The following is a 25,015-nucleotide window of genomic DNA, read 5'->3' on the forward strand; positions in this document are numbered from 1 at the left end:
GAGGCAGTAAAGACAGCTGACCACCGCAGAGGAGACCACTCAGCCCTGGCTCTCTCCACAGGTCGCAGAGAGCCCAGAGGAGCCCCCGAACACCTTCCGCAGTGTGGAATCTGTCACCAGCCACCTGTCCCCCTCTAATAAGGAGACCATCATGGTCACTCTCCACGGGGCCATCAACCTACCCTCCTGCAGGGATGACTCTGAGCCGTGGCCCTATGTGGTAGTGTAAGTGGTGCTGGGAGGAGGGGCTGTGAGCAGAAACCAGTGTCTGGATATTTGGAATTGGAGCAGCCAAAGGTTGGGGGCGGGACTGTGATACCTAGAGGGGAAAGCCAAGTGTGAATCACACAGGGCTGTAAGCTCTGTACACGTGAGGCTGACATCTTCCCCGCTGCGTGGGAAGCTGCTCACCAGGGCTGCGGAAGGAAGGAAGAGCCACTCCTTGATCCCACAGCTTGGCCACAGTTTGACCTTAGGGAGGCATGGCCTCTGCATACAGAGGCCTGGGCTGGGCTCCCAGTGGGATGGTGGTCAGAGGAAGAAGACCCGAGCCCGCCTCTCCTGGCCTCTGGGTGCCCGATCCCAACAAGTCCAGTTCTGCGGTAGGTCCTCGCGATCATCCTCGTCCTTGGCCCCCACCATTTCTTGGGTCATTTCTCTCATGCGGGATTCCCTAGCTCTGGTCCTTTAAAGCACCCCATGCCCGCCGCCAGCCAGCCGGTCAGGGCACACACTTCTCACAACCTGGTGCCTGAGTGAGGCCTGCCCTGCCGTGTCCCATGTCTGCTGCCCACCTCACGGGCCTCAGGCCTCCAGAAGGGCAGCAAGGGGCGACACGGTGTCCAGCCAGCCAGCCAGCCAGCCTTCGGTAGGGATGCCGGACATGCGTTCGATCTTGATGACAAGGCACTGTGCGGTAAGCCCTGCCACAAGCTGAGCCCCTCTGTAAACAGTGGAAGCCCCCCCACAAGCTACTCTACACCTCCCCTCCTCTACGAAGTCCAGCAGTCATTCAGTGCCCGCCTCGGGCTTTGGCCCACATTTCCTTTTGCGGGAGTGCCTGCCCCCAGCCCTCTCCCAACACCTGCTGAAATCTCACCTTCAAAGCCTCGCAGGCTCCTCCTCCTCCAGGCAGCCACCAGAGTTGAGCCCTCCCTCCTCTGGAGCCACACAGCAGGGACAACTCTGAGGCTGACGCACTTTATTAATACTCTGGTGCTGTATTAAGAGCCACAGGGACTTCTTGGTCTGGGACAGTCGCCAGCTAGAGGTGCACCCTATTACTAGCTGGGCTGGAGCCTGCACAAGGAGGGACATGACCTGGCCCCCAGCTAGGGAGTCCCCATCGTTAGACCTGGAACTCTCTTCAGCTCCCCACTCGTGGGCTGAATGAGTAAATGGCTCTGGGGTACTCTCAGAGTACCTGCTGCTGCTCTTCCGTCCCCAAACTGGGGTGGGGTTCCAGAGCACAGATCCCTGCTCCTCCATTTCCCCCACAAGGCTCCTGGCATAGGCCTGAGCACAGGCTTAGGGGCGCCACTGAGGCGTAAGGAGCAGCTTAAGGAGCCGGGCTGAGCCACTGAGACAGCCAGTCACTAGGAGGACAACCTCGGCACCCCCACACGGTTGAAAGGAGGCTAGATGGCATGCTGGAGACCAACAGGTGGAACACTTGCTTGTCTCAAAAGCCCCGTTTCCACCACCCAGCTCCTCGGCCCTCCCCTCCCCCAACTCCATGTCCGCGGTGAGGAGGGACAGGTGGCCGAGAGTGGGCTTGGCAGGGAGCTCGCCTTCTCCCCTCAGCTATTTCCATAAACCAATTATCGCCGATCATCTCGGGAGATTGAGGCCCTGCCTATCACCAAGCCAGCCTGGGCGGCGGGGCGGGGCGCGGGGCGCGGGGTTGCTCCACGGCAGGCACCGCGACCCGCGCCGCCCCCCCACCAGTTGCCATGGGCACGCGCAGCGGGAGCCCAGCCGGCCGGAGCCTGGGTGAGGGGTGTGGGGGCGGCGGGGCGAGCGCATGGCTGCACCCATCTCCACCCTCGGGAGGGGGCCGGTTGCAGAGCCCAGCTCAGCCTGCAGCGCGCCTTCCTGGGCTCCAGGCGGCGCAGGGGCCACCAGCCCCCGGGGGTGCTAATGAGATGCAAATGACAGCAGAAAGGAGGGCTTGGAAGAATGCAGGCCCAGCTGTCGGGGACCTGAAAGGGGCTTTCACAGCGAGCCCCCAGCCCCAGGCGGGAACCCCAGAGGGAGGACCCAGACCCTCGGAAGCCAGAAGGCGGGGGAAGAATCCGGAGTCCCCTGGATGTCCTGATTGCACATGCCCCTTAACAAAGCAGACCACAAGCACAGATGAAGCCAGGCCCACCCACGCTCCTTTTGCTCATGAGGAATACTGCAATGCTTCAAGTGTATCAAATGTAGATTAATATTATTAATCTTTCATCGTCTTTCAAAACACTTTGTCATCTCTCTCTTGCCTGTGTTTCTGGTTCCCTCAGCTTGGTGTCCTGGCTGAGCTTCCTGCTCTCTGCCTTCCCCGGGTGTCTCACCTGCGGGGATTCCTGTCCCAGCCTCCTTCCCTTCTCCCTGGGCCCTGCTGCATCCCCAGCAGGCAGACCTACGGGGGCAGTGGTGGGGTAGGAGTGAAAGCCTAGGCCTCGGGGCGCCTGGGTGGCTCAGTTGTTAAGCACCTGCCTTCCGCTCAGGTCATGTTCCCAGGGTCCTGGGATCGAGCCCAGCATCGAGCCCAGCATTGAGCCCAGCATCGGGCTCCTTGCTCTGCGGGGAGCCTGCTTCTCCCTCTCCCACTCCCCCTGCTTGTGTTCCCTCTCTTGCTGTGTCTCTCGCTGTCAAATAAATAAATAAAATCTTTAAAAAAAAAAGAAAGAAAAAGAAAGCCTAGGCCTGAGAGTACCCCAGAGCCATTTACTCATTCAGCCCACGAGTGGGGAGCTGAAGAGAGTTCCAGGTCTAACGATGGGGACTCCCTAGCTGGGGGCCGGGTCATGTCCCTCCCTGTGCAGGCTCCAGCCCAGCTAGTAATAGGGCACACCTCTAGTTGGCGACTGTCCCCGACCAAGAAGTCCCTGTGGCTCATCTTGTGATTCTGCCTCTTTCCATCTGGGCCATCGCCCTGCTTCCAATCTGCCCCCCGCTACTCCACTGAAATCGCTTTCTCTAAGGTGACAGCCATGCCTCACCCTATGTCCGCCAGGCGTCTCATCTTTAGTGATGCTGGCCTGTGCCCGGTTTCAACCCTAGTCACTCCTCTTCCTCTGTACGCTCTGCTTGATCTCATCCTCATCCTGGTGTGGGTGATCACATTCTTTCACCCCGCAGCCCCCCTCCACTCCATCCCTGGCTTGTCGGTGCCTCTCCTATCTCTGAAATCTGGCGGCTTCTCTCTGCCAGCTCCCTGACCTTAGGCTACTGCACTGCTTTCTTCTTAGCACATCTGATCTTGCCCCTCTTCAAACCCCAAGGGTTCTCATTGCTCCAAGGGTAAAGAAGATTCCAGGCCCAGCGTGGTTGGATCCTTGCCCGCCCCTCCCTTTCTGGGCTCCAGCCATACCAGGTGTTTCTCCATTCTCTGAACAGACCCTGTTCCCTCCCACTCTAGGCCTTTCACGCTCCCTCCCCAAGAACATTCTCCCTTCCCCTCCCCTCTTTGGATCCCAGCTCTCCCCACCTCCTCAAGGAAGCTCTCCCTGACCTCCCAGACCAGGCCAAAGTTTCCCGCATTCAGTACTTTCCTGGGACTGCACGCTTCCGCAGGACACAGATGCAGATCCACATGTTTGATGTGCTTTTATGGGATCACTGGCATATTCTTCCTCAGTGCCCACCCCCATGGTGCCCCTCTAGTTCCACAAGTGACCACCAGGTCTGTTTTGCTCCCCATCCTACCCCAACTATTTAACAAAGTACCTGGAACATAGAAAGCTGTCAGCAAATAATTGTTGAATGAATCCAGCCTCATTTCTAGCTTGCTCTGTGACTTTGAGAAAGTTACTTCTCGCCTCAGAGCCCCAGTACCTCACCTGGGAACCTGCCTGGGAGGGCTGTGGAGAGGGCGGAGCCCATGGGAGACGCTGACAGGTGTAAAGCATGACATGGAGTGAGGGGTATCCTTAGTGCCCACAGTGGGCACACAAGGTCGATCAGAAGAAAGCCATGGGGCGGTGGAGAGAAGCCAGAATGGGGTCAGGAAAACCCAGAATCCGGCCCGCTGCCCCTGACTCCCGGTGTGACCTCAGGCCAGTCCCTGCCCCTCTCTGAGTCTCCCGTATTCCCGTGGCCAGCATGTTGGTTCTGGTCTCCATGCTGTTCCTGGCTTGCCAGGCTGGTTTGTGCTCTGGCCTGGGAATCAGTCTCAGTTCTTTAGAGACTACAAGAGCCCCAGCTGTACATGCAAGACGGATTCCACGCCCAGGTCTGCTGGGCCGGTGCCCAGGTCCCGGGTCTCCCCTGACCCATCTGGGCCTAAGCAGTGCCCAGCACCTGCCTCCCAGCCTGGCACGGAGAGGCCTGCCAATCAGAGCACAGCAGGGACCAGGAAGGCAGTGGCCTGACAGTCTGGGGGTGCCCCAGCAGGCTGGGTGTGGGGACAGGGCCAGCCAGGAGACAGCCTGTGGGGTTCAGACCCTTGGCCAAAGGATTGGTGGCTGGGCTGCCAGTTGGCAGCTACATCTCTGACTGCTGGCTGCCCCGAGCTAAGGAACAGGGCCGGAGCCAGGGCCCGCAGGGGAAGTGCTGCTTCCTCCAGGTGCCTGGGGAAGGCTTGGCCTGCGCGCAGTGGGCGGGGCAGAGCACAGATCAGGGCCAGTCAGTCACACTCAGAGGATCTTTGGTTTTCTTGGATCAGCTTGAGAGCCCTGATCCTGGCCCCTGACTGAAACTGACCTTGGTCATGCACTGAGCCCTGACTCTGGTCATAGACTGAGCCCTAATCACACACTGAGCCCCAGACTGAGCTCGACCCTGATGACTAATTGAATGAAGAAAGAAAGTACTGAAAATAGGACAATTGCATATGTTCCTGGTAAGAGAAGGTCAAAGAAGGGTACATTTACTAAGTGCCTACCATGTACCCAGCAAATATGCTAGGAGTGCGTGTGCGCGCGTGTGTGTGTGTGTGTGTGTGGTGTGTATGTGTTTCGTAATTTCATCATCATCACTAGTCCTTTGAGCTAGGTAAAATATGATCTCCATTTTACAGATGAGGTTACTAAGGGCTCGGTGCGTTTCCGTGACTTGTCCAGTATCACAGAACTAGAGGGTACCGAAGCCAGGATCCAGGATTCCAAATCTAAAAGCTTTTTCAACTTCACTCCCTGACTTGATCTTCATGCAGTGGTTGCCCCTCTTAGAAGGGGACTGTTGGCATCGGGGTCCTAACCCAGACTTCTAGAGAGGATCCAGGGACCAGTCTGAAGAACCCTCCTGGGATCTGGATTGCCCACATCTTCCCCCATCTGGTTGTGGGCCTTGACCAAAGGGCCCAGAGGGCAGGGATTTGGGCCGAGTAGGCAGAGGCCTGGCATGACTCACAGATGAACTGGGAGCTTGTCTCAGCTGCCAGAGGGTTGGGCTCAGCAAATACAGCAGTAATACACAGTGACAGGGATCACGGGACAGTCCCAGGAATAAAGCAGCCCTCATTTGCTGCTGGTGGCCCATGCTGAGCTCTCACAGAGCTCAGTTCTCCTTACACTCTGGCTTTAATCCAGCCACCCTGGCAGGCAGGTTGCATAAGCCCCATGTGATGACCGAAGAGGCCAAGACCCAGGAACGTGAAGGGACTTGTCTGAGATCACAGGGCTGGCCAGTGAGAGTGGAACAGATTAAGGGAAGGGTCTCCATTTGGCCACTAGCAACTCACTCTGGTAGAGGCCAAGGTTCCTTCCCTCCTAGCAGGATGCTTGTGGAAAAAAGGCACAGCGTGGGGGAGAAGGCCCAGGGGAGGCCTAAGAATCTTGGGTCTTATCTCCCCTGCAGGGCCCCCAGCCTATGGTGTGACCTGGCCCATCTGCACCTGCTCCAAATGATGTCAGTCCCTTTGAGGCTCAGAGCCTCAGAATTTTTGTTCAGTGAGAACGTCCCTGTAACCCAGAGCTGTAAACACAGCTGGTGTCAGTGGTTAAAGGGGGGTTGCCTGAGAACCCCCCAGCCAGACTGCAGCCACAAGGCTCTTTCCAGATGTTCCCCTACCACCACCATGCAGGGCCCCTGAGGTCTTCTCATGCCTGAAATACTTATTCAGACCCAAAAAGCCTGAGCTCTTCCCCAGAGGCACCGGAATCCTGGAGAGCAGCCCAAGGGGGGCAGTGCTTACTAAGAGAAGCAAGTTTTAATGGGAAGATTTCAGGCCATGAGGCAGGCCAGTGGGGACCCTCCTGGTGTCCTCACTGTATTATGCACAGGTTGTCCTGTCTGCTTATTTCTGAGCATGGGCACAGCTGCTGACAGGGCCCCTCCTCCTGCCCCGGACATCACAAGTGGCCAGGAGGCTGGGTCCTCCCTCTGGGCTCGGTCCGGCTTCTGTCCCCCTTGCCTCCCCCACAGGCTTCCAGGTCAGGTGCTGCATGGTCTGGCATCCATCCAAGAGGGTGGCAGGCTCCTCCTGCCCTTGTGCTGTGCCCCTTTCTGTCACCTCCCATCCCCGACACACACTGAGCTTCCATCAGAGGGAGTGGCGCCAGGGGTGACAAAGTCGGTGACTTCAGGCGGGAGAAGCCGGCTCCACGGATGCTGAAAGCAGCCGGGTGTGTGAGACAAACAGGAGCACAGAGCTCCTTCATCAGCCCCTCCGGTGCCTGCTTCGGAGGAACGCGGGCTCAGGTTGTCAGCTCTATTTCGTGAGAAGCCAGAAATCCAGATCGTTGTGTGAAATCAGCCGGTTTTTGTGTGCAGACCAAACACCACTGCTCAGTTGAATTCTGGGCCTTGCCCCGTGTCTGTCCCTCCTGAACCCCCAGCCCACTCGGACTCAGCCTCCGCATCCGGCTTCTCCAGCGTCCTCTTCCGCCTGGGGCCCGTGGCCTCGCCTTGGATGCCTGTTCTCTGTTCACGTCTCAAAGGCACACCCCCCCTTCCTGAAGCCCCCTCTTTCCTTGCTTCCAGGACAAACCTCCCCTGATTCCCTCTTCTCTCTCTGGTGTCTCCTCTGTGGCAGCCTTTCTGTCTATAACCCAGACATGTTGGTGCTCCCTGCTCAGTCCTTGGCTTCTCCCTGGATCTGTCCTCCCCCTGGGAGATCTCCCTCATCCCAGGCTACCTTCAGTCCCCATCCTGAAGGCCCAGGAGTGTCTAGACCCACCCATTTCTGATTTCCAGAGCAGTCCCCGCTCCCTGCCTGAAGGTGCAGAGGAGAGCAGCCACGCCCACGTGGATGGGGGGCTGGGGGGCTGGCTGGCCTTCAGCGCTCCAGGGGCCGTTACTCCTTCCATCGAGGCCCACCTGTAGTGGTGTAGCACCATCAGCAATTAGTGATGGTTCATTAGAGTCCAATTAATAAATGAAACCCAGGATGAGAGCCATTGCTTTGCTAAGAATAATAGCCCTGCTCATGCCTGAAGTGGCAGCCTCCCAAGAGCTCAGAACCCACAAGAACCAGCTGCACTGGCGGCTGGGGGCGGGGCACACTCGGGGTGGGGGGCACTGATGTTGATGGGCTGTGGCGCAGTAAAGTGGGAGGAGAGAGGGGAGCTTCAGAACCGACATCCTTACCTGGGATCTTAGCTCCTCTTTTGCGGAGCCCTGGCTGCATCTTCTGGCCCAGCAATCCCAGGGGAGCTTGGCCAAGGCCAGAGGTATGAGGGCAGGGCTTTGCCCTCCTTCCTGTCTGGCCTCAGAGGACATGGGTGTGGAGAGAAGAGAGCTGGAGAAGGAGCGAGGTCAGGGAGGACCACAAGCCTCACTCTTCTGACTACCCATGCTCCCAGCACACTGACCCTGGATCAGCCAGCCATGCCCTCACCACACCTGCCCATGAGACTCTTCTTGCCCCTGTAAGCCCCAGGCTCCATCCTCCAAGTGGGAAGGTCCTCCTCTCCATCTATTCAAGCCCTGCATCCTCCAGAAAACCTTGCCTCCCCAGTCCAGCCCAGGCAGGGTCAAAATCCGAAGAATCCAGCCTTTGACCACCCCATTTGGGTGACCATCTCTGCAGGGGCCAATTCTCCCCTCCTACCCCTGTTGCATAAGGCTGGGCTTCTGGGCATGAGACACATCATTGGGTTTTTCTGTGCCTTCCTGGGATGGAAGTAGGCCTGTGCCTGGGAGTCTGGCTGCCTCTTCAACTTCGGAAGGATGGGGAGGCTGGACTTCCTGGCTCAGAGGCCGGCATGGAGGGTGCAGGTAGAGGGGAATTGCCCTGCCTTCTCAGGACAGAATGGGGCCCAATCATGACACACCTGACACCTGGCCTAGAGGAACGTACCTCTAAGTTTCCCAGGTGAGCAAGCAACAGGACTGTGCAGGACCAGGTCAAAAGATCGCAAGAACCCTTGTACTATCCATCCACCTGAAGGTTCTGCCCTTTGTCCATTCTTATTCTGCCTGACCATCTCCTTCCTTGGGCCTTCTGGGAACATCTCTCTGGCCTTTCAGGATTCAGGGTCCTGCCGAGCCAGGACCCCAGCAGCCCGAACAGATTCAAATTGGGATCCTCCCCTTCCCCTTGATCTCCTAGGGGCTTCCCTGGGAGCGACACTCAGGACAAGCCAGGTGGTCTGCATCCTGGGCTTCCAAAGCCCTGCCCTGGAGGAGGCCAGACCTTGACAGTTGTTCATGCTCTGATACTTTGAGGAGCGTGGGAGACCAAGCGGACAGGCGGGGCAAGTGCAGGGGGGCGGCTTAGAGGCCTGGGAGTTGGGAGATGGGGTATAGTGTGGCACACAAACCTCCCCAGGGAAGCCCGTGTGTCTGTGTATGCATGTGCCCATGCATGCACACACATGCTTGTGCGCTTGCGCTGAGGGAGGGGAAGCAGAGAAGAGGCCGGTTAGGGGAGACTTCCTGGAGGCAGGGACAATGGCACACACAGGTCCCACCCCTAGAGGTGTGTGCTCTAGAGGGCATTTCAAAGGCTGGGTGGCAGGTGGGGGAGCAGCTCAGGAGCTTGCACTCCCCCTCCCCATCAGTGCCCCTTGCTACCCACCCCACTGCTCACCTCCCTGGCAGCTGCAGCCCCTGGGGACCAGACCATGCATCTCCCTTAGTTACAGCCTCGGAGAAGGAAAGCAAAATCCATCTTCTTCCTTCCCACTCACAGATGTGCTTAGGCCTCACCCCTAGCCTCTGCCTGGGTGGGAGCCCCGGAGCCTCCTGGCTCATTTGCCAAACATCCACCCATCCTTCTAGGGTGCTGGGGGGTGGGGGTGGGGGCTGGCAGAGAGGGGTTTCCTTTTCCTGGCAGCTTGAGACTCAGGATTGCTAAACTGTGCCTCTGAACCGAACCCTAGTTCCATGCTGGTGTGACTGCCCCCCCATGGCTGGATGAAGTCTGAGCCCCGGGACAGCAGGCAGCACCCAGGGCCTGTGTGCTAGAACTAGGCCAGGGCTTTAGGGACCAGAGGGAAGATCCCGCTCTTGCAGCTGGGCCGTGTGCGGGCAGGTCCTGAAGAGGCTCCCTGGCTCCAAAACTGCTCTGGGAGACCCGAGCCCCATCAGGGGACTTGGGGTCTCGGGGACTAGGAGCAAGGAGTGAGCTGGTCCCCTTCACCCCTCTAGATCTCCAGTTTCTAGAATAGCATCAAGGCCTGAAGGAGTCAGCTGTGCCAGGAAAAGCCATTATCCTGACAGCCTCCCTCCACCTGCTAAAAGCCTCCCTCCTTCCCCGGGGGGCCTCACCCCTCCTGAGTTATTCAGCCTCCACTCACCTAGCCCTGACAGACCTCTTTGGTGTGTGTTGAGGGAAGGGAGGGAAGGGAGGTTTGCTTAACCACTTCTACGCCTGAGCGGAGTCAGCACCTGCAGGCTCCCTTGGCCTTGTCCCTTGCCCATCCCCATCTCTTTCTACCTGGAGTGCCTCCCACCAGGAGCTTGTGAGAAAGGGAGGGGACAAGGGGCTGAAGACCTCTCAGGAGGGTGGAAGACAGGCTGGCAAGAACAGGCCATGGGTTCCAGCCTGAGGTCTGTCACTGCACTGCGTGTGACTCAGGTCCCCCGGCTCAGGTCTCCTCTCTGGGCGCCAGCAAGCCCCCAGGGACACACAGCACCACGTGCACTGCAGGGGCAGGTTGGGTGTTTGCGGTGTAGAGGACTGACTTCGTCCTGACACAGAGTGCAAGGCACAGGGTGGCAGGAGGAGGGGCTCCCATTGCACCCCTGAGTTAGCAGAGGTCACCAAGTCAGAAGGAAGAGGGCTCCAATACCTCCCAGCCTCGAGGCCTTCACCTCTCCAGCCCAGCAGCCTCCCACACACCCCTGAGCCAGCGGGGCCCCCTTTGCAGGTGTGGGGAGGCGATGTGTCTGGGAGGCACGGCCCTCTGCATCTCAGCCCTCCTTCAGCTCTCCCCGGCCCCTGCCGGGCTGCCCTGGGTCAGCCACCTTTGAGAAACACCCGGCTTGTTTCACAAAGGAGGGAATAACGTGAACTGGGGCCCTCTGAGTGCCGGGAGCTTAACTTGCTTTCTTCCTGGTCCTTATAACCGCCCTGGGAGGGAGGGCCCACCTACAGAGCAGGACACTGAGGCTCAGAGAGGGCAGGTGGCCCTGGTTAAGAGGTTACAGTGGGCTCAGACTCAGTTGTGTGTCGCTCTGAAGCCGGTACTCTCTCCAGGACCCCACACCTTGGTCACAGCAGCCAGAGACACCCGGTTGTAGACCCAGAGTTGGAGTCAAGATGGGGGGACACCAGGCCAAGGACAATTAAAATTATTATGATTATTACTATTCACACCGTCGTGGTGCTTAACAATATGTCAAGTGCTTTACACATATTAATTCATCTCATGCCCACAACGGCCCTGCATTATCAACCCCCTTTCATAGATGAAGGAAGTAGAGCACAGCAAGATTATGTACTTTGCCAAAGTCACGCAGCTACTAAGGGGCAGAGCTAGGATTTGGAACTCCAGGGACCTTGCGGTCATCACCACGCCACACTGCCTCTCAGCCGAAGCAGAGGGGAGTTTTCAGTTGACCGCCGGAGCTTAGAGACAGGACTCTCACAAGAATGGTTGTCCACGGGAGTCCTATAGACAGCTGGGGAGCAAAGATCCAGGCTGCTCAGGTCCAGAGGACAGAGTGAGGACCTGGGGGGTGGGGGGGAGCCAGAAGCCTTCCTGGAGGACAGTAGGATGAGCTGGGAAGGCCACGGGCTGGTTTAGCTACCATGTGGAGCACATTGGCTCGGAGCTTCTGGGCCAACTCGCCTGCCCCACACTCCCTTTGGGGGCCTCCGGGGGTGGTTCCAAGGCTGGTGAGGACACCATCTGTGCTTCTGCTTGAGGAACCATCGGCGGCACCTCCCCCTCCCGAGTACGTGGTGCAGCTCCCCTGCTCCAGGCTCTGGGATGATTCCTCACCCATGATTGCTGCAGTTAATGTAGCGGTGCCATTTACAGCCCCAACATAATAACCTCCTCAACAGAAGAAGTATTAACTCTCTCGCTGAACTGTTTGATGGCTCGGCAGCTCAGGGACACTTAACTCAGATACCTGTGGGATGCACTGGGTTGCAGAGGGCCCAAGCTCCAGCCTCACCTTGGACACCCTGGCCCTGCACAACCCCTCACCGCCCCCTGCCCTGTCCCATGCCTGGCTCCCAGTGTCCAACCCATGGCCCTGTGCACAGTGGGTGCTGCAGAAGGCAGGAGCCTGAGTGTGCTCCATTGTAATTCAGAGCCCGGGGAGCTGGGCTGAGCCTCAGGAATCTGGGCCAGCAGCTTAGGGAAATGAAGGTCAAAGGAGAAGCTAGCCAGGCAGGCACCACATAGCCGCTCTGCCCAGAGACTTCCTCCCAGGGGACAGAACCTAGAGAAGAGAGTCATGATGGGGAGTCTGTGCACACAGGCGCCTGCTGGGGAACCCGGCCCAGGCAGGGGGCAGGAAGTCAGACAGGCAAGGCGTCTATCCCTGCTCCCATCCCCAGCCCTGGCCTCTGGTGCCTGAGTCCACGTGAAGGCCTCAGCGGTGGTCAGCAAGACAGTGTGGTCACCCGGGCAGTCAGAGCAGCTGAGGAGAGAGGCCCAGCGTCCCCTGGGCCTAGGATGACAGGAGTGTGTCTGCCTGGGAGGGAGCTCATTATGCTCCGTCCACCCTTTACTCAGATTTATGGACAGCGTGTCCAGGAGGGCTGAGCAGTGGGCTGGACACCCTTCCTCTGACTCAGCCTGCTCCTCCCCTCCCCAGGAAAACCACATCTGAGGACACGAAGAACCAGAATGCTAAGGCAGTCACATCTGTAACCTCAGAGCCCACCAAAGCCCCCATCTGGGGGGACACGGTCAAAGTGGAGCTCCAAGCTGAGGATGCGGGGCGAGAAGGTGAGGCAGGGGCAAAGGGGGCTGGTGTGCAGGGGAGGGGTGTGAGGCAGAAGCAGCCTCCCTCTCAACTCAGCTGGAAGCCACTTGAACACCTCTTTGGGCTCAGTTAAAAGCACTTTAAAGAAAAAAAATCATAACACTGTCATGCCTCATCTCCTTGGTCTGCTCGAAAAATGAGTTGTTCCACATAAATGAATTTTCCAGAGAAGGAAAGCTTATCTTTTTATGGCCACTGTTATCATTTTCATGGTTGTTATTACTACCTCCTCCCACTGAAACAGCACATTGCAGCTTCCTGGCACATCCTCACACATCGCTCATTGGAGTCACACCTCCTGCGAGAAGCCATGCTGCTCCCATTGCTTAGATGGGAACGCTGAGATTCGGGGAACTTAAATAACTGGCTCAAGCTCATGCAGTCAGTAAGTGGAGGACCTAGGATCAGCATACCTGCTCTCACTGCAGCTCCAGGGTTCTAACTGCTTCCCTAGAACGGCTCCTTGTCCTGCCCTGGCTCCCTGATACTGCCCATAGTCAGATAGCAGTGTTCCTGAGGGCCACGGAGCACTTTTGTGGAAACTGCCTACTAGTTCTTGTTCCTCCACCCCCGGAAGCCTTTCCAGTCCCTGTGTTTCAGCAAATTCTAGCACTGTAAGTAATTTAACTTTTTCAAGGCAGGGCTCATCCCGAAATCTCCAGGTACAGGTGTGCATACATATGTGTGTGCGCTCGTGGTTTCTGCTCTTAGGTGAGCTCAGGCTGGGCACACAGGAGTATTGACTGGCAGGTGCCAGGACAGCTGTGGGCACTGGCATCAGGCTTAGTCAGCACAGACCCACAGGTGCCCACGATATCTCTGCTCTTATCAAGTCAGAAGAACCTCAGGCTCCCGTCTTGCAGGTGGTCCTTCCCTCAGAGGACCGGCTTGGCTTCTCCCCTTGAAATCTCACTAGGGACTTAGAACTCCTGTCTGCCTCACAAAGAACAGAAAGCCAGCTGCTAAGGACAGGGGAAGAGAAGAGAAGCAAAGCACAAGGAGACACATCAATAAAAGGGGAAGAAGCTAGTTCTGGGTCAAGCCAAAGGATATTTTTCTGCCTATAAAGGGATAGGTGGGGCTGCTGGGGTGAATTAAGAATATGTGGAAGAGGAGGAAAAATTGACCTAGGATTTCATGCACATGTATTTTGTTTGTGAATGCCTGCCTGCTGGTCCACGTGTATGTGGGAAAGTAGTGTGTGTGAGTACGAGCTTGTGACTGTGCCATAGGCTTGCGTGCGTGTGTGTGTGTGTGTGTGCTGCAACAATGTGTTGTGTGTGTGCCTAGATTTATCTGGGAGGTGGCGTGTGCCTGGCAGTATGTGTGTGTATAGTGTGTGTATGTATATGGGCGTGTGTGCATGCATCTATGTGGCTGACAGGAAGTTAGGGGTTGTGGTGAGTGGACCTGGGATCCCATCCCACCTTGAGCTCTGCACATTCGGAGTGACTATAGGAAAGGACATGATGATTCAGTGGCCTTGGGGCCCATCTGTGCAGCAGAGAGGGGATAAGACTCACTGCAGAAAGAACAAGAGGGTAGGGAAGGCCTCCTGGATAGGCAGGGAATATTGGCAGTCTCCTCTTTGCAGATTGAAGTAGCTGGATGCTGGTTGGAACCTGGTTGGAACCGGTTGCTGTGGTGATGTCTGTGGTGGGGGTGGGGGAGATGGGGGCCAAGCCAAGAGGTGGCGGGGAGGGGAGGAGGTAGCTCAAGGAGGTGTTAATGAAAAGCAAAGGGGAGTTGCAGACCCATGTCAGGGCTAAAGCAGGGGGGTGGCAGAAATGGCTTGTTGGCCACACAAAGGGAGCCGTGGGAGGCCGGAGGGCACAATGCCCAGAGAAGAAGCTGATGAAGCGTGTTTGTAGCATGGAGACAGGAACAGGGAGGGATGGCTGTCCATTCCGCCCAGTTACAGCTCATCTGCCGGCTGCCCACACAGAGCTCCAAAGATTGGGGTAGGGGGTAAAAATGCAAGACATTCACCCTTCTTTCAGCCTCAGCAAATTCCAACCAGATTTGGGGACTTAGGGCCCATAGATAGTGGCCATGAGGGGCTACAGCTTCCACAACTACTGTTGAAGCTTTGGCTGGGAGCACTGGAATCCTCCAGCTGAGTTTTTTCAGTTCTGCTCAGGGCTGGGTGAGTATACGGAGCACTACAGATGGTTAATGAGGAGGAAAATAGTGACAACTACAAGGAGCATTTGCTTAGAATTTCATAACTTGAAAAACACATTTCCCTCCCCACAACAATAGTAGGAGAGGGACAAGGTTTTTCCTTTTTAAAATATTAACATTTTGCAGAGCAGGGACATGAAGCTCAGAGAGGTTAAGTGACTGACCAAAGGTCACAGAGCAAGTTGGTGTGTTAGTACTAGAACCCAGGTCTGCTCACTTCAAATCCTTTGTCTTACTCTACTTCTTTCAAGACAATGTAGAGTCTTTTGGGTACCCACTTCCCTTTCTTTCCTTTTAGCACAGATCCCATATGGCCAGCTCTTGAGGGACTTTGGCAAGTGTCTTTCCCTCTATGTATCCAGAGTAGCTGTGGGGAAGAGGAAGAATGGAAGAGTAATTAGCAAAGGCTCCTCCTCCTCTTCCTCCTCCACACACTCACCCAAATGACCCACCCAGGGGCACCTGGGTGGCTCAGTCTGTTAAGTGACTGCCTTCAGCTAGGGTCATGATCTCAGGGTCCTGGGATCTAGCCCCACATTGGGCTCCCTGCTCAGTGGGGGTGCCTGCTACTCTCTCTCTCTCTGCTTGTGCTCTCTCTCTCTCAACTGAATAAATAAAATCTTTTAAAAAATGCAAATGACCCACCCAACTCCAAGTGACTGAGCCACGTGGGGCTCCCAGCCTGGGGAACGGACTCCGCCGGCAGCTGTCCGTGGTGCTGATGTGTCCTTGTCTCAAGTAGACTGGGTCTACTCCAGTCTCTATCAGGTACACCTGTCCTTCCCATCCTCCCTTTCCCGTTTTTCTCTAAATCTTTTAGAGCCTTCCTTCCTCCATCTCTCTTATTCTCTCTCCCCCTCCTCCCTCCTTCTTTTCCCCCTTCCCCATCTCCTCTTCTTCCTCAAACCACAGACTTCCAGAGTGGAGAGATGCCTCCAGGATCACAAGCTCAGCCTCTCCCATCAGCCATTTACTATCTCTGTGATGGTGATCAAGTTATTTAACCACTCTCAGCTCCACTAATCACATTTTAAAAACAGAGATGGTGATTCCTACTTGAGGGTTTGTGGTGGGGATTTGTTGGAATAGTGACTCAGGAGCAACCATCCTTGTATCTGGCACACAGCATGTGCTCACTAAGCAGGATTGCCATGATTATTTCCAGGTCATTGGCATTCTCCCCAGAGTTCATCCTGAAGTTCATGCATTTAATGACAAAATGTAGTCTCTTTGGAGGAAGTTTTCTTTTTTTCTTTTTTAAAGATTTTATTTATTTGACAGAGAGAGACAGTGAGAGAGGGAACACAAGCAGGGGGAGTGGGAGAGAGAGAAGCAGGCTTCCTGCTGAGCAGGGAGCCCGATGTGGGGCTCGATCCCAGGACCCCGGGATTATGACCTGAGCTGAAGGCAGACGCCTAACGACTGAACCACCCAGGCACCCCATGGAGGGAGTTTTCTAAGTGTTGCATTGCTTATAGTGTTAGTCCTGTTTTCATTTCCTTGGAGTAAACTTTTGTTGATATTTGTATTGAAAGTTTTCTTGAGCAGATCCTGTTTCCTTACTGAGACTCAGTTTCCCCATTTGCAACATGTGGGAGGTAAGCCCTCCCTTCCCTGCCTGAAGAGCTGGTGAGAGTGTCTGTGACTAAGAGAAGTGGCTCCTAGGAAGGGGTACTATTCCTGCTTGTGTGTGTGTCTCTGTGCCAGCATATGTGTGTCTCTTGACATGGGGGCTCCATTCTGGGTGTGTCCATCTCTGGGCTGGGAGTTTCTGGACCATAGGACAGAATTGCATCTTTGGATTCTAACAGCACCTGACACGGAGACTTGTCCTAGGCCCAGGGCTCAAACAGCGCTTGTGAATGTGTGTGAGTGTGTGTGTGTTTGTGTGTGTGTGTGTGCGTGTGTCTCACATGTGTACATGTGCATGTTAGTTCCTCAGCAGGGCCCCTGCTCCCTGCTCTGGGCAATGTCTCACCTCCCACTGGCTCACCTCGCTGGGTGGGATGTTGATCAGCTAAGCCCTGTTTTGACCTTGTGCTCTTTTTTCTCTATTAAGATGTGGTCCTCAAGGTGATGGACAATAAAAAGAAAGAGGAGCTGTTGTCCTACCAAATCCCTATCAAGTACCTGCGTGTCTTCCACCCCTACCACTTTGAGCTAGTTAAGGTGAGTCAGAGCCCTGAGCCCATGAGGGCCTGCGATAGGTAAGGGGAGAGCAGGTGGGAACCACCTTGATGCCCCCAGCTGTTCCCTCAGAGCTTCCCATGCTCACCTTGCAGTATGACAATTCTTGGACCATATGGGGCTCAGGAAACCCAGCTCCTGGCAGGTAGACATGAATGACTTCCATGAGAATTTGGAATTCTCCAAATTCATCTCTGTAAAAGAGCCCAATAGCATGGAACATCTACTACATTAAATAAATACACCAATGAAAGATATATTCTGATTTCATGTATGTTAAAAGTGGGACTGTATCTAAAAAGCGAAGAAATACAGTATTTACAGAATATCTATGTCCCAGGTCCTGGGCCAGACACCATCTCTAATCCTCAAGGTGAATTACATTTTGCATACATAGGACTGGGACCCAGAGAGAGGAATCCTCCCAACCTGGGTGACAGAGCGAATGAGTAGCAGAGTGGAGGGTGAGCCCAGGTCACCTGTCTCCCACGTCAGTTCTTTCTGTGCTGCCACACACTGCCTTGGCAGGAGGAAGGCCCAGAAGATTTGGGGCAGGTGGGAGAGAAAGTGCTCCCTGGAGTGCACCCCTCTAGTAGGCAACTGGGCAGGAGCCTGCAGTGGGGAGCCTCAGGCGTCTCCGTCCATGGCCTGAACTTCCCAGGACAACTCCCCCATCAGCTCCCTCTCCCCAGTGCTGATTGGTGGAAGGGAGAACTCACTCTTTCATGGCTCAAGTACTTAGTAAGTACCTACTATGTGCTAGGCAGTGGGCTAAGATGAACAGAGCATTACTTTCCCCTCAATGTGCCCTCCAGACCCCTAATGTGGCTTGGAATAAAGAACAATGTGATGCAAGATTGCCTAGATTCCTATCCCTGGTCTGCCTCTTGCTAACTGTGTACCCATAGGAAGCTGCTTAACCCCCTAGGCCTCCACTTCTCATTGGCAAAATAGAGAGACACTGAGCAAGCATTTGGACAATCAATTGCAACAATGGGCATAAAGCCCCTGGCAAGTACCTGCCACGTAGTGGGTGCTCAGTTTGTTCCTCTCCTTTCTTCCCACCAAGTCCTGCACCGATCTTCTTTCCAAGCACCTCCTCAACCATGACCTAGGGGTCTTTACCTTCCTTAAGCCCCTTCCCTAAGCCTAGATGAGGTACCTGGGGCAGGCAGAGACAGGAAGGTCCAGAGAGATGAGTGACTCACCTGGAAGGCTCAGTGCTTTAGCTGTGATTCTGCAATCATCACCCAGGCCTTCTGGCTCTCTGGCCACTTACAACCCAGGCCTTGTTATCACATCTTCACAAAGAGAGCAGGCAGGCAATGGTCCTTGTGAGGGCGATGAAATATTCAAATAGAAAAGGGAAGATTTATTATATTGATCTTGGAAGGGCTCGCGGGGACCATGAGCTTTAATTATCAGCTCGGAGCCCCGATGGAGCAATGCCAAGTGATTGTCTGCAGAGGGTTGGATTTATGGCCAGGGGCTTCCCCTTAGTCACTCTCCTTCTTGTGTGTCTTCTTCCTTCCCCCTGACCCAAGCCCGCCCAGTCTGGAAAAGCTGAAGAAGCCACTGCCAAGACCCAACTGTACGCGACCATCGTTCGGAAGGGCAGCTTCTTCCCCCGCTACGTCGGCAGCAACCACACAGCTCTGGAGGTGCCAGACTGGGGCCTGGGGCAGGGGTGGGGGGAGACAAGCTTTGAGCAGCCCCCAGGCCCTGCCCTTAACCACCTCCAATTGGCTTGACTTTATAAGGCAGGGAGGGGTGTCTGGGGAAGAAAACAACAGGGCCTTTCAAGAATAGCCAAAGGACTTTGTGAAGGACAAGCCCTGGGATGTCAGGGATGATGGGGATAAGGATGGAGATGAAAAGGATGCCTAACCTTTCCCAGCACTTCCAGGCACACAGTCCTACCCTAACCTGGCCATCTCTTGCTCTGCTCCACACACCATGCAGGCAGGATGGAGAAGGGGAGGCTACCAAAGCCTAAGTCTGCCTGAATCTCAGTGGGGTGGCGTCCCACTTTGGCCCATAGTCCCTTCCTATATTCTCTCATGTTCTCTCCCTCTTGCAGTAGTGACCCCTGATCTAGGGCTTACAAGCCCCAAATTTTAGGGCCCCCCCTCTTCTTTGAGTCCTATTTCTGAAGAGGTTTGGCTGGCCTTCCAATTAGGCATTCATTCATCCATTCGACAACTGGTTACATAGACTCCTCCAGGCCTGGCCCAGCTTGGACCTAGCTTCCACACATGCCATCCCCAACCTTCTACCCCTCAGCCTTTCAGCAGCTTCAGGAGGATGGGCAGTGCTCCAGAAAGATGTCCAGGAACCTACACCCTCTCTTTCCCCCACAGCCTTCAAACTGCCCAAGGCTGACAGATTCAAATGCAGCACTGGTCTGAGTATGATGGGGGCAGAGGGAGCAGCCAAGAAGGCCCAAGCTCTGGGCTTCCCCTGCCCCAGCCGGGCCAATCTGATGTACTCCACAGCACTGTAAGCCTGGCAGGACAAGAACTGTTCTTGAGTCTCATTTCACAGCTGGCTACACTGAGACCCAAGGAGAGCCTGGGAATGGAAGTCCAGAGCTCCTGGCCCCCATCTCTGCTTCCCCACAGCCACCTTGGATGCCAGTGTGTGTGACTTGCAGGGTCCCTCTGGTCCAATCTCCCTCCCTTTTATGTTATGCCCTTTCCTGAGACCTGCCAGCAATTCACACACACACACACACACACACACACGGAAGTAGGAAGAGTGGCCACAGCTTGGCCTTGCTGTCCCCAGGCCACATCCCACAGGGAGAAGGCCACATCCTTAAGACCCAGCAGAACCCTGGCCTGCAGGTATCTCCACCGAGGATCTGCCCTACACCCACCCCAGCCCACAGACTTACCTGGTAGAGTCTCCAGCACTCCACCCACTCCCTGGCCCCAGCACAGATGTCCCCCCTTCCGGTCCTGAGAGCAGACTGGAGAGCACAGTGCACAGAGAAATTGCTTCTGTCACTCACCGGCTGTCATGAGCAGTGTGCCTATCTCATTCACACCTGACCATTCAGCATGGGCCAGGTGTAAATTAGCCACCACCCCCCACCTCTCGGAGACCTGCTCTCAGCCCCTACACCTGTTGGCGTCCCTGTGAGCACAAGGGCCTGACAGCTCTGCAGGGGACTCCCTCAGCCCAGACTCCTGCCCCCACCCAAAGTTTGTAATACCTGCAGCAGATCCAGTCCTTTGAATCTGGGGCAGGGATTCAGTCTCCAGGGACCCCAGCAAGCACTGAAAGACCCTAAGCACTATTATTTTAAGGCCTTACTAGTTCACACTTGTGTGGCACCAGCTCAAATGGGTCCTGGCAGAGGGACCCAGAAGGGAGTGCTCAGGGAGGAGGAAAGGGAGAGGAGCCAGAACAAGCCCCTACTCCCAGGCACTCTCCTCCCATTGAAGGTCAGGACTAGGAGGACTGGGGACAGTATGGACCCACCCCTCAGTGTATGAGCTGGGATCCTAAGGCCCAGAGTGGAGCGAGGACTGGCCAGGGTGACATAGTGACCCAGCTGTTGTGAGTGGCCCCTCAGCTGTGTTCACAGCCCCTTCTCTTTCTGCTTTTCTTCCCCTGTGCACCCTGTAGTTAGGACCCCCATCCACCCTCCAAGAGCAGCTCAAGCCCAGCCCCTCCCTGAGGCCACTGCCTGGCCCCTCTCCACGCCCGCCCCCCACCCCAGGCATCAGAGGTCTGTCTCTCTCTCACTCAGAAATACACTCAGCCTCTCCCTCCCCTGTCCTCCACTTTTCTCCTTCATCAGTGGAGCTCATTTCTCCCTGAAACACACACTGAGTTCCTACTCTGTGCCAGGGGCGTTTGCTAAGAGCAGTGAATGAGGTAGACATGGTCCCCGCCCCTGTGGAGCCTGGGTTCTAGTCAGACGGACAGAACATGAACAAGAAAGAAATGAGAATGAACACAGGTTATGATGAGTGGTACAGAAGAGGCAATCCAGGGGCTGAGGATGGGGCGGGCTGCTTTAGGAAGAGTGGTCACAGAAGGTCTGCCAGAGGTGGTGACATTTAAGCTCTAAAGGAAGAGAAGGAGCCAGCCACTGAGTTGCAGGGGTGGGGGTGGGGGGTCTAGGCAGAGGGATCAGCATGTGCAAAGACCCTGAGGCAGAAACAAGTGAGCATATTGGAGGGGTGAGACAAAAGAGGCTGGAGCAAAGGAGGACTTGGGGATTGGTGGAGATGCGGGCCAAGGGCAGACAGGCCAACACATGCAGGTTTTGGCCATGGATTCACTCTAAGGGCAGTGGGAGGATGGTCCTTGCTGGTCTCAAGCTGGAGAATGACATGGTCCAATTCATTTTTACAAAAGCAGTTTTTGCCATCATGTATCAAATTGCCTGGGAAAGGGGATGGGTTGGGAGCAGAATAGAGGCCAGTGATGGGGGTCAGAGAAGTAAAAGGAGCCACAGGAATCACAGCTGGGGGAGTTAGGGTGAGGGCTGAGGGGCGAGTGGGAGCCCATTTGGTGGGTAAGGGGTGAGGGCCAGGAGCCAGATCAGGAGTTGCTTGGGATGGCAGTGGAGATATATGGGCACAGAATCTGTGTCTTGTCCCTCTGCCTTCCCATTGCCTAGCCCAGGGCCTGAAGGAGGGCAGCCTGAGCAGAGAAAGAACCAAGTGAGACAGATGGAGGCAGGGATGAGCTCATTACTGGGGAGAAAGATGGCAGGTGGGTTCGCCTTGTCCCCGAGAGGGCCCAAAGCCACCCAAGGCTCACCTGCCTCCTCTCTTCCCCAGGTCTTTCTCCGTGGAGTCAACGAGCCCCTGGTCAACAACCCAGACCCCATGGTGGTCATTGCCAGGGTGGTTCCCAACTACAATGATTTTAAGTGAGTGGGGCCCAGGTGGGTGTGGGCAAGGGGAGGGCGGGGAGGGCAGAGGACAGAGGAGGGGAAAGGTTGTCATTGCCACCACAGGCCATGATTCCAGGAGCCCTAGAAACCTGCCCTCTTCAAGGCCTTTCAAACCTCCCATTGGGTCTGAGGTCCCAGGAAGTTGCCCATGGTCCCTGGAAGGCAGCAGCTCAGAACTCTCTGGAGAGGAGGCTGCAGAGGAACCAGCATGTGGAGGAGGACAGGAGGTCCTCAGCCCCTCCAAACCTGCCTCCCCATCCCATACCCACCACATCCACAGTTCCCCCTCCTACTCTAGTGCAGGGCCAAGGCTCCAGCCAGTGGTTGTCCCCAAAGAAGGCAGCCTGTGGGTCAGCTCAGAACTTCCCTTTAACTCTGCCCATGAGTCTCCTCCTTTACCTTCCTGAGGGTCTCCCTGGCCCCAGCTGAAGCTCATGTCCCACCTCCCCAGACAACCTTTGGGGTTGGGTGGATTTGCAGCCCTCAGGAAGGGTATTCAGGCTAGTTTGGCCACTGGAGGTCATAGCACCATCTCCTGGGGGTCAGCTGTCTGCCTCTGTCACTTCCACTGACTCTGATGGCCCAACAGGACTCCAGTACACCATCTGTTGAGTTCTGATGACCTGCGAACACTCCTTGTTTGTTGGAGGAATGAAGCTGACTGATTCACTCACTCCCAGCCCTCCTAAGAGCTCAGCACACGCGCACACGCTCACACACACACCTCCTGAATCCTGCCCTTGCAGCCTCCGTGCCCTGCCAAGCCTAAACTAGAACTGCCAGCCCGGGGGTGGGTCATTCTGGCAAGGACTTCCAAAGGCGAGGCTTTTTGAAGATGAGGGCAGCTGGTGCATTCAGATGTGGCCCGGGCCACGGCAAGTCATGGGGCAGGGAACCTGGGAGCTGCAGCCCATCTCCTGACCCAGATGAGCTTTCCCAAGGCTTGGGCCAGCGATCAGAAGGACCAGGGTCCATCCCCTGTCCTGGTGTCCAGGTCCCTGCCCCCTCCTCCTCTCTCACATCAGTCCAGAGCCCATCTGCATGGGAGCCCTTGGCTGCCAGGCTGGGACACAGAGCCAAGAGCACCTGTCACCTGCAGCACTCCTGGGCTGACCCCTGTCTCCTTGCCTCCCCAGGGTCAATCAGGTAAAGCAGGACCCGGCGTTCACGGGGCTGCCCATCACCCAACTCTCCTTCCCTATCTCATCTGTGATGCACTTCGATGTTCCTCGGGTCAGCCAGAACGGGTGCCCTCAGGTATGGTTCCTGCCTCCCCACACCCTGTCACTGGGTCATACCTCTAGTGTCTCACCCACGTGTCGATTCACTCCCTCAGTTGGCTAGTCCCTGGACTATTAAGGAGTTTACTGAACCCGGCTGTGCACCCAGAGCCAAGCCTCTCAGTGCTATGGAGGAGTGGTGCTCAGGGCGCTCTTGGTCTGGTGAAGATAGGCATTACACGCATGAAAAGGTCAAACATCAACACAAGAGAATGTGTAATCTAATAATGAAGCGGGAGGGACTGTCAGAGCTATAAAAATGAGAGGAGAGAAGACACAAAGGACAAATATGGTCTGAAGCCACTGAGATGAGATTCCTAGAGTAAGCAAATTCATAGAGACAGAAAGGAGAATGGTGGTTGCCAGGGACTGGGGGAAGGGGACAGTAGACTGTTCTTGTTTAATAGGTACAGAGTTTCCTGTTTGGGTTGATGAGAAAGTTCCAGAAATAGACAGTGGTGATGGTTATACAACATTGTGAATTGTGCATCTAAAGGCGATAAAAATGGGACAGTTCATGTTGTATATATTTTACCATAATAAAAAAAAATTTTTTTTTTTAAATTTGAGGCCAGAAGGATGTGAAGCCTGGGTGATTAGGGTGGGTATCCAGACACAAGACTCTTGAGTTTTTAAGAGGGGAGGGATGGTTCAGGGCAACAGAGCACAGGAGTGGAGATGTGATGCACAGGACATTGAATATGTTGGGGAGGGGTGTGCAGATTGTGGCCAGGTGCCAAGGAATGGCCAGATCAGTCAGTTCCCATAGTTCATGGAGCTTGCCCCACATGATGGTCCCAATATTCCTAGAGGCCTTGAAGAACACAGGGGTGCCTGGGAAGTCCTTCCTGTTGTCTGCCCACCACAGTTCATGTCTAGCATGGCAAATACAGAATGAGGTACCCGTTTGGAGCCCCAGCCTTCGTTTAAAGGCAAGGACATTTGAAGGCTCAGACACAGACAAGAGTGATGGTGGCAGGGAGGGGTGGGACGAAGGGGGACCCTGGAGACAGAGGCTTCAAACCCAAACCAATCCTTGGCCTGATTTCCCCAGAGTCATCTCACACATGGCCCTGCATTTGCCCAGAAAATTATGAACCAATCAGCAGGCGGTCCCGAGGGGCAGGAGGCGCGGGCTGCTTTAATGAGGGAGCCCCCTCCCCATCCCCGGGCCCTCTCAGGCTGCCTTTGCTGCCTAACCAGTCTTGGTAGCAGAGGTGCCCCTAGCTACAGAGACTTGCCTCCAGTGCCTTGTGCATGTGTGGGACTCAAAGCCAGCGGTCTGGTGATGGCAGGACACTTGTTGACGTTCACTAGACAACATGGCAGTTGGGCCAGGTTGAGAACTCCCAGAAGTGAGGGACAGGGGCAGGCTTCTGTGGTACAAGGTGGGGGTGGGCAGAGCCCTACCTGGAAGGGTACCAGTCAGCAGCTTACATACTCCCCTCCTCCCTCCCCTTTCTGCGCTTCAGCCTCCTCACCTCAGTTGAGGGATGGTGGTTGGATCAGGTAATTTCTAGGACATCTGGAGTCACTGTGATTTCCCACCAGCTGCCCACCATGCCAAAGCACTGCGGCCAGGGATTTGAGGGCCTGGCACAGCTGGGTTTGACCCCTGCTCTGTGACTTACTAGCTGCGTGACCTTTCGCAGGCTTCTCAGTTTCTCCAATTCCAGATTCCTACCTTTACTGTGCTGTTAGCACTTGAAGGACTCATTGTGCACAGTGTCCAAGCCCAGGGTGGAGGCTCAATGGGCTCCGTCCCTTTCAGAGCTGCCCCTCCCCTAGTGTCAGATGGCCCCTGAGGCCAGCCCTCATTACTTTTGGCTGCAGTAACCCCATGGACTTGAGCTCTAAGCATATTTATTGTTACACTTGGCGAGGGGTCCGCACCTAGGATGCTGCCAGAATTGGT

The 25,015-nt window shown here is 55.6% G+C and overlaps 1 protein-coding gene across 1 annotated transcript in view; it reads left to right on the forward strand.

Moving 5' to 3' along the window:
- Positions 1-25,015, forward strand: part of CCDC33 (coiled-coil domain containing 33) — a 100,574-nt gene that overhangs the window by 20,817 nt on the left and 54,742 nt on the right. Inside the window, exons 3-8 of the mRNA XM_021693705.1 lie at positions 78-225; positions 12,364-12,497; positions 16,778-16,887; positions 18,450-18,566; positions 21,705-21,796; positions 22,957-23,077. Coding sequence (XP_021549380.1) covers positions 78-225; positions 12,364-12,497; positions 16,778-16,887; positions 18,450-18,566; positions 21,705-21,796; positions 22,957-23,077 — 722 coding nt within the window. The remainder of the gene's footprint in view (positions 1-77; positions 226-12,363; positions 12,498-16,777; positions 16,888-18,449; positions 18,567-21,704; positions 21,797-22,956; positions 23,078-25,015) is intronic.

Source organism: Neomonachus schauinslandi, chromosome 9 (assembly GCF_002201575.2).
Source record: "Neomonachus schauinslandi chromosome 9, ASM220157v2, whole genome shotgun sequence".
Taxonomy (NCBI): Eukaryota; Metazoa; Chordata; class Mammalia; order Carnivora; family Phocidae; genus Neomonachus; species Neomonachus schauinslandi.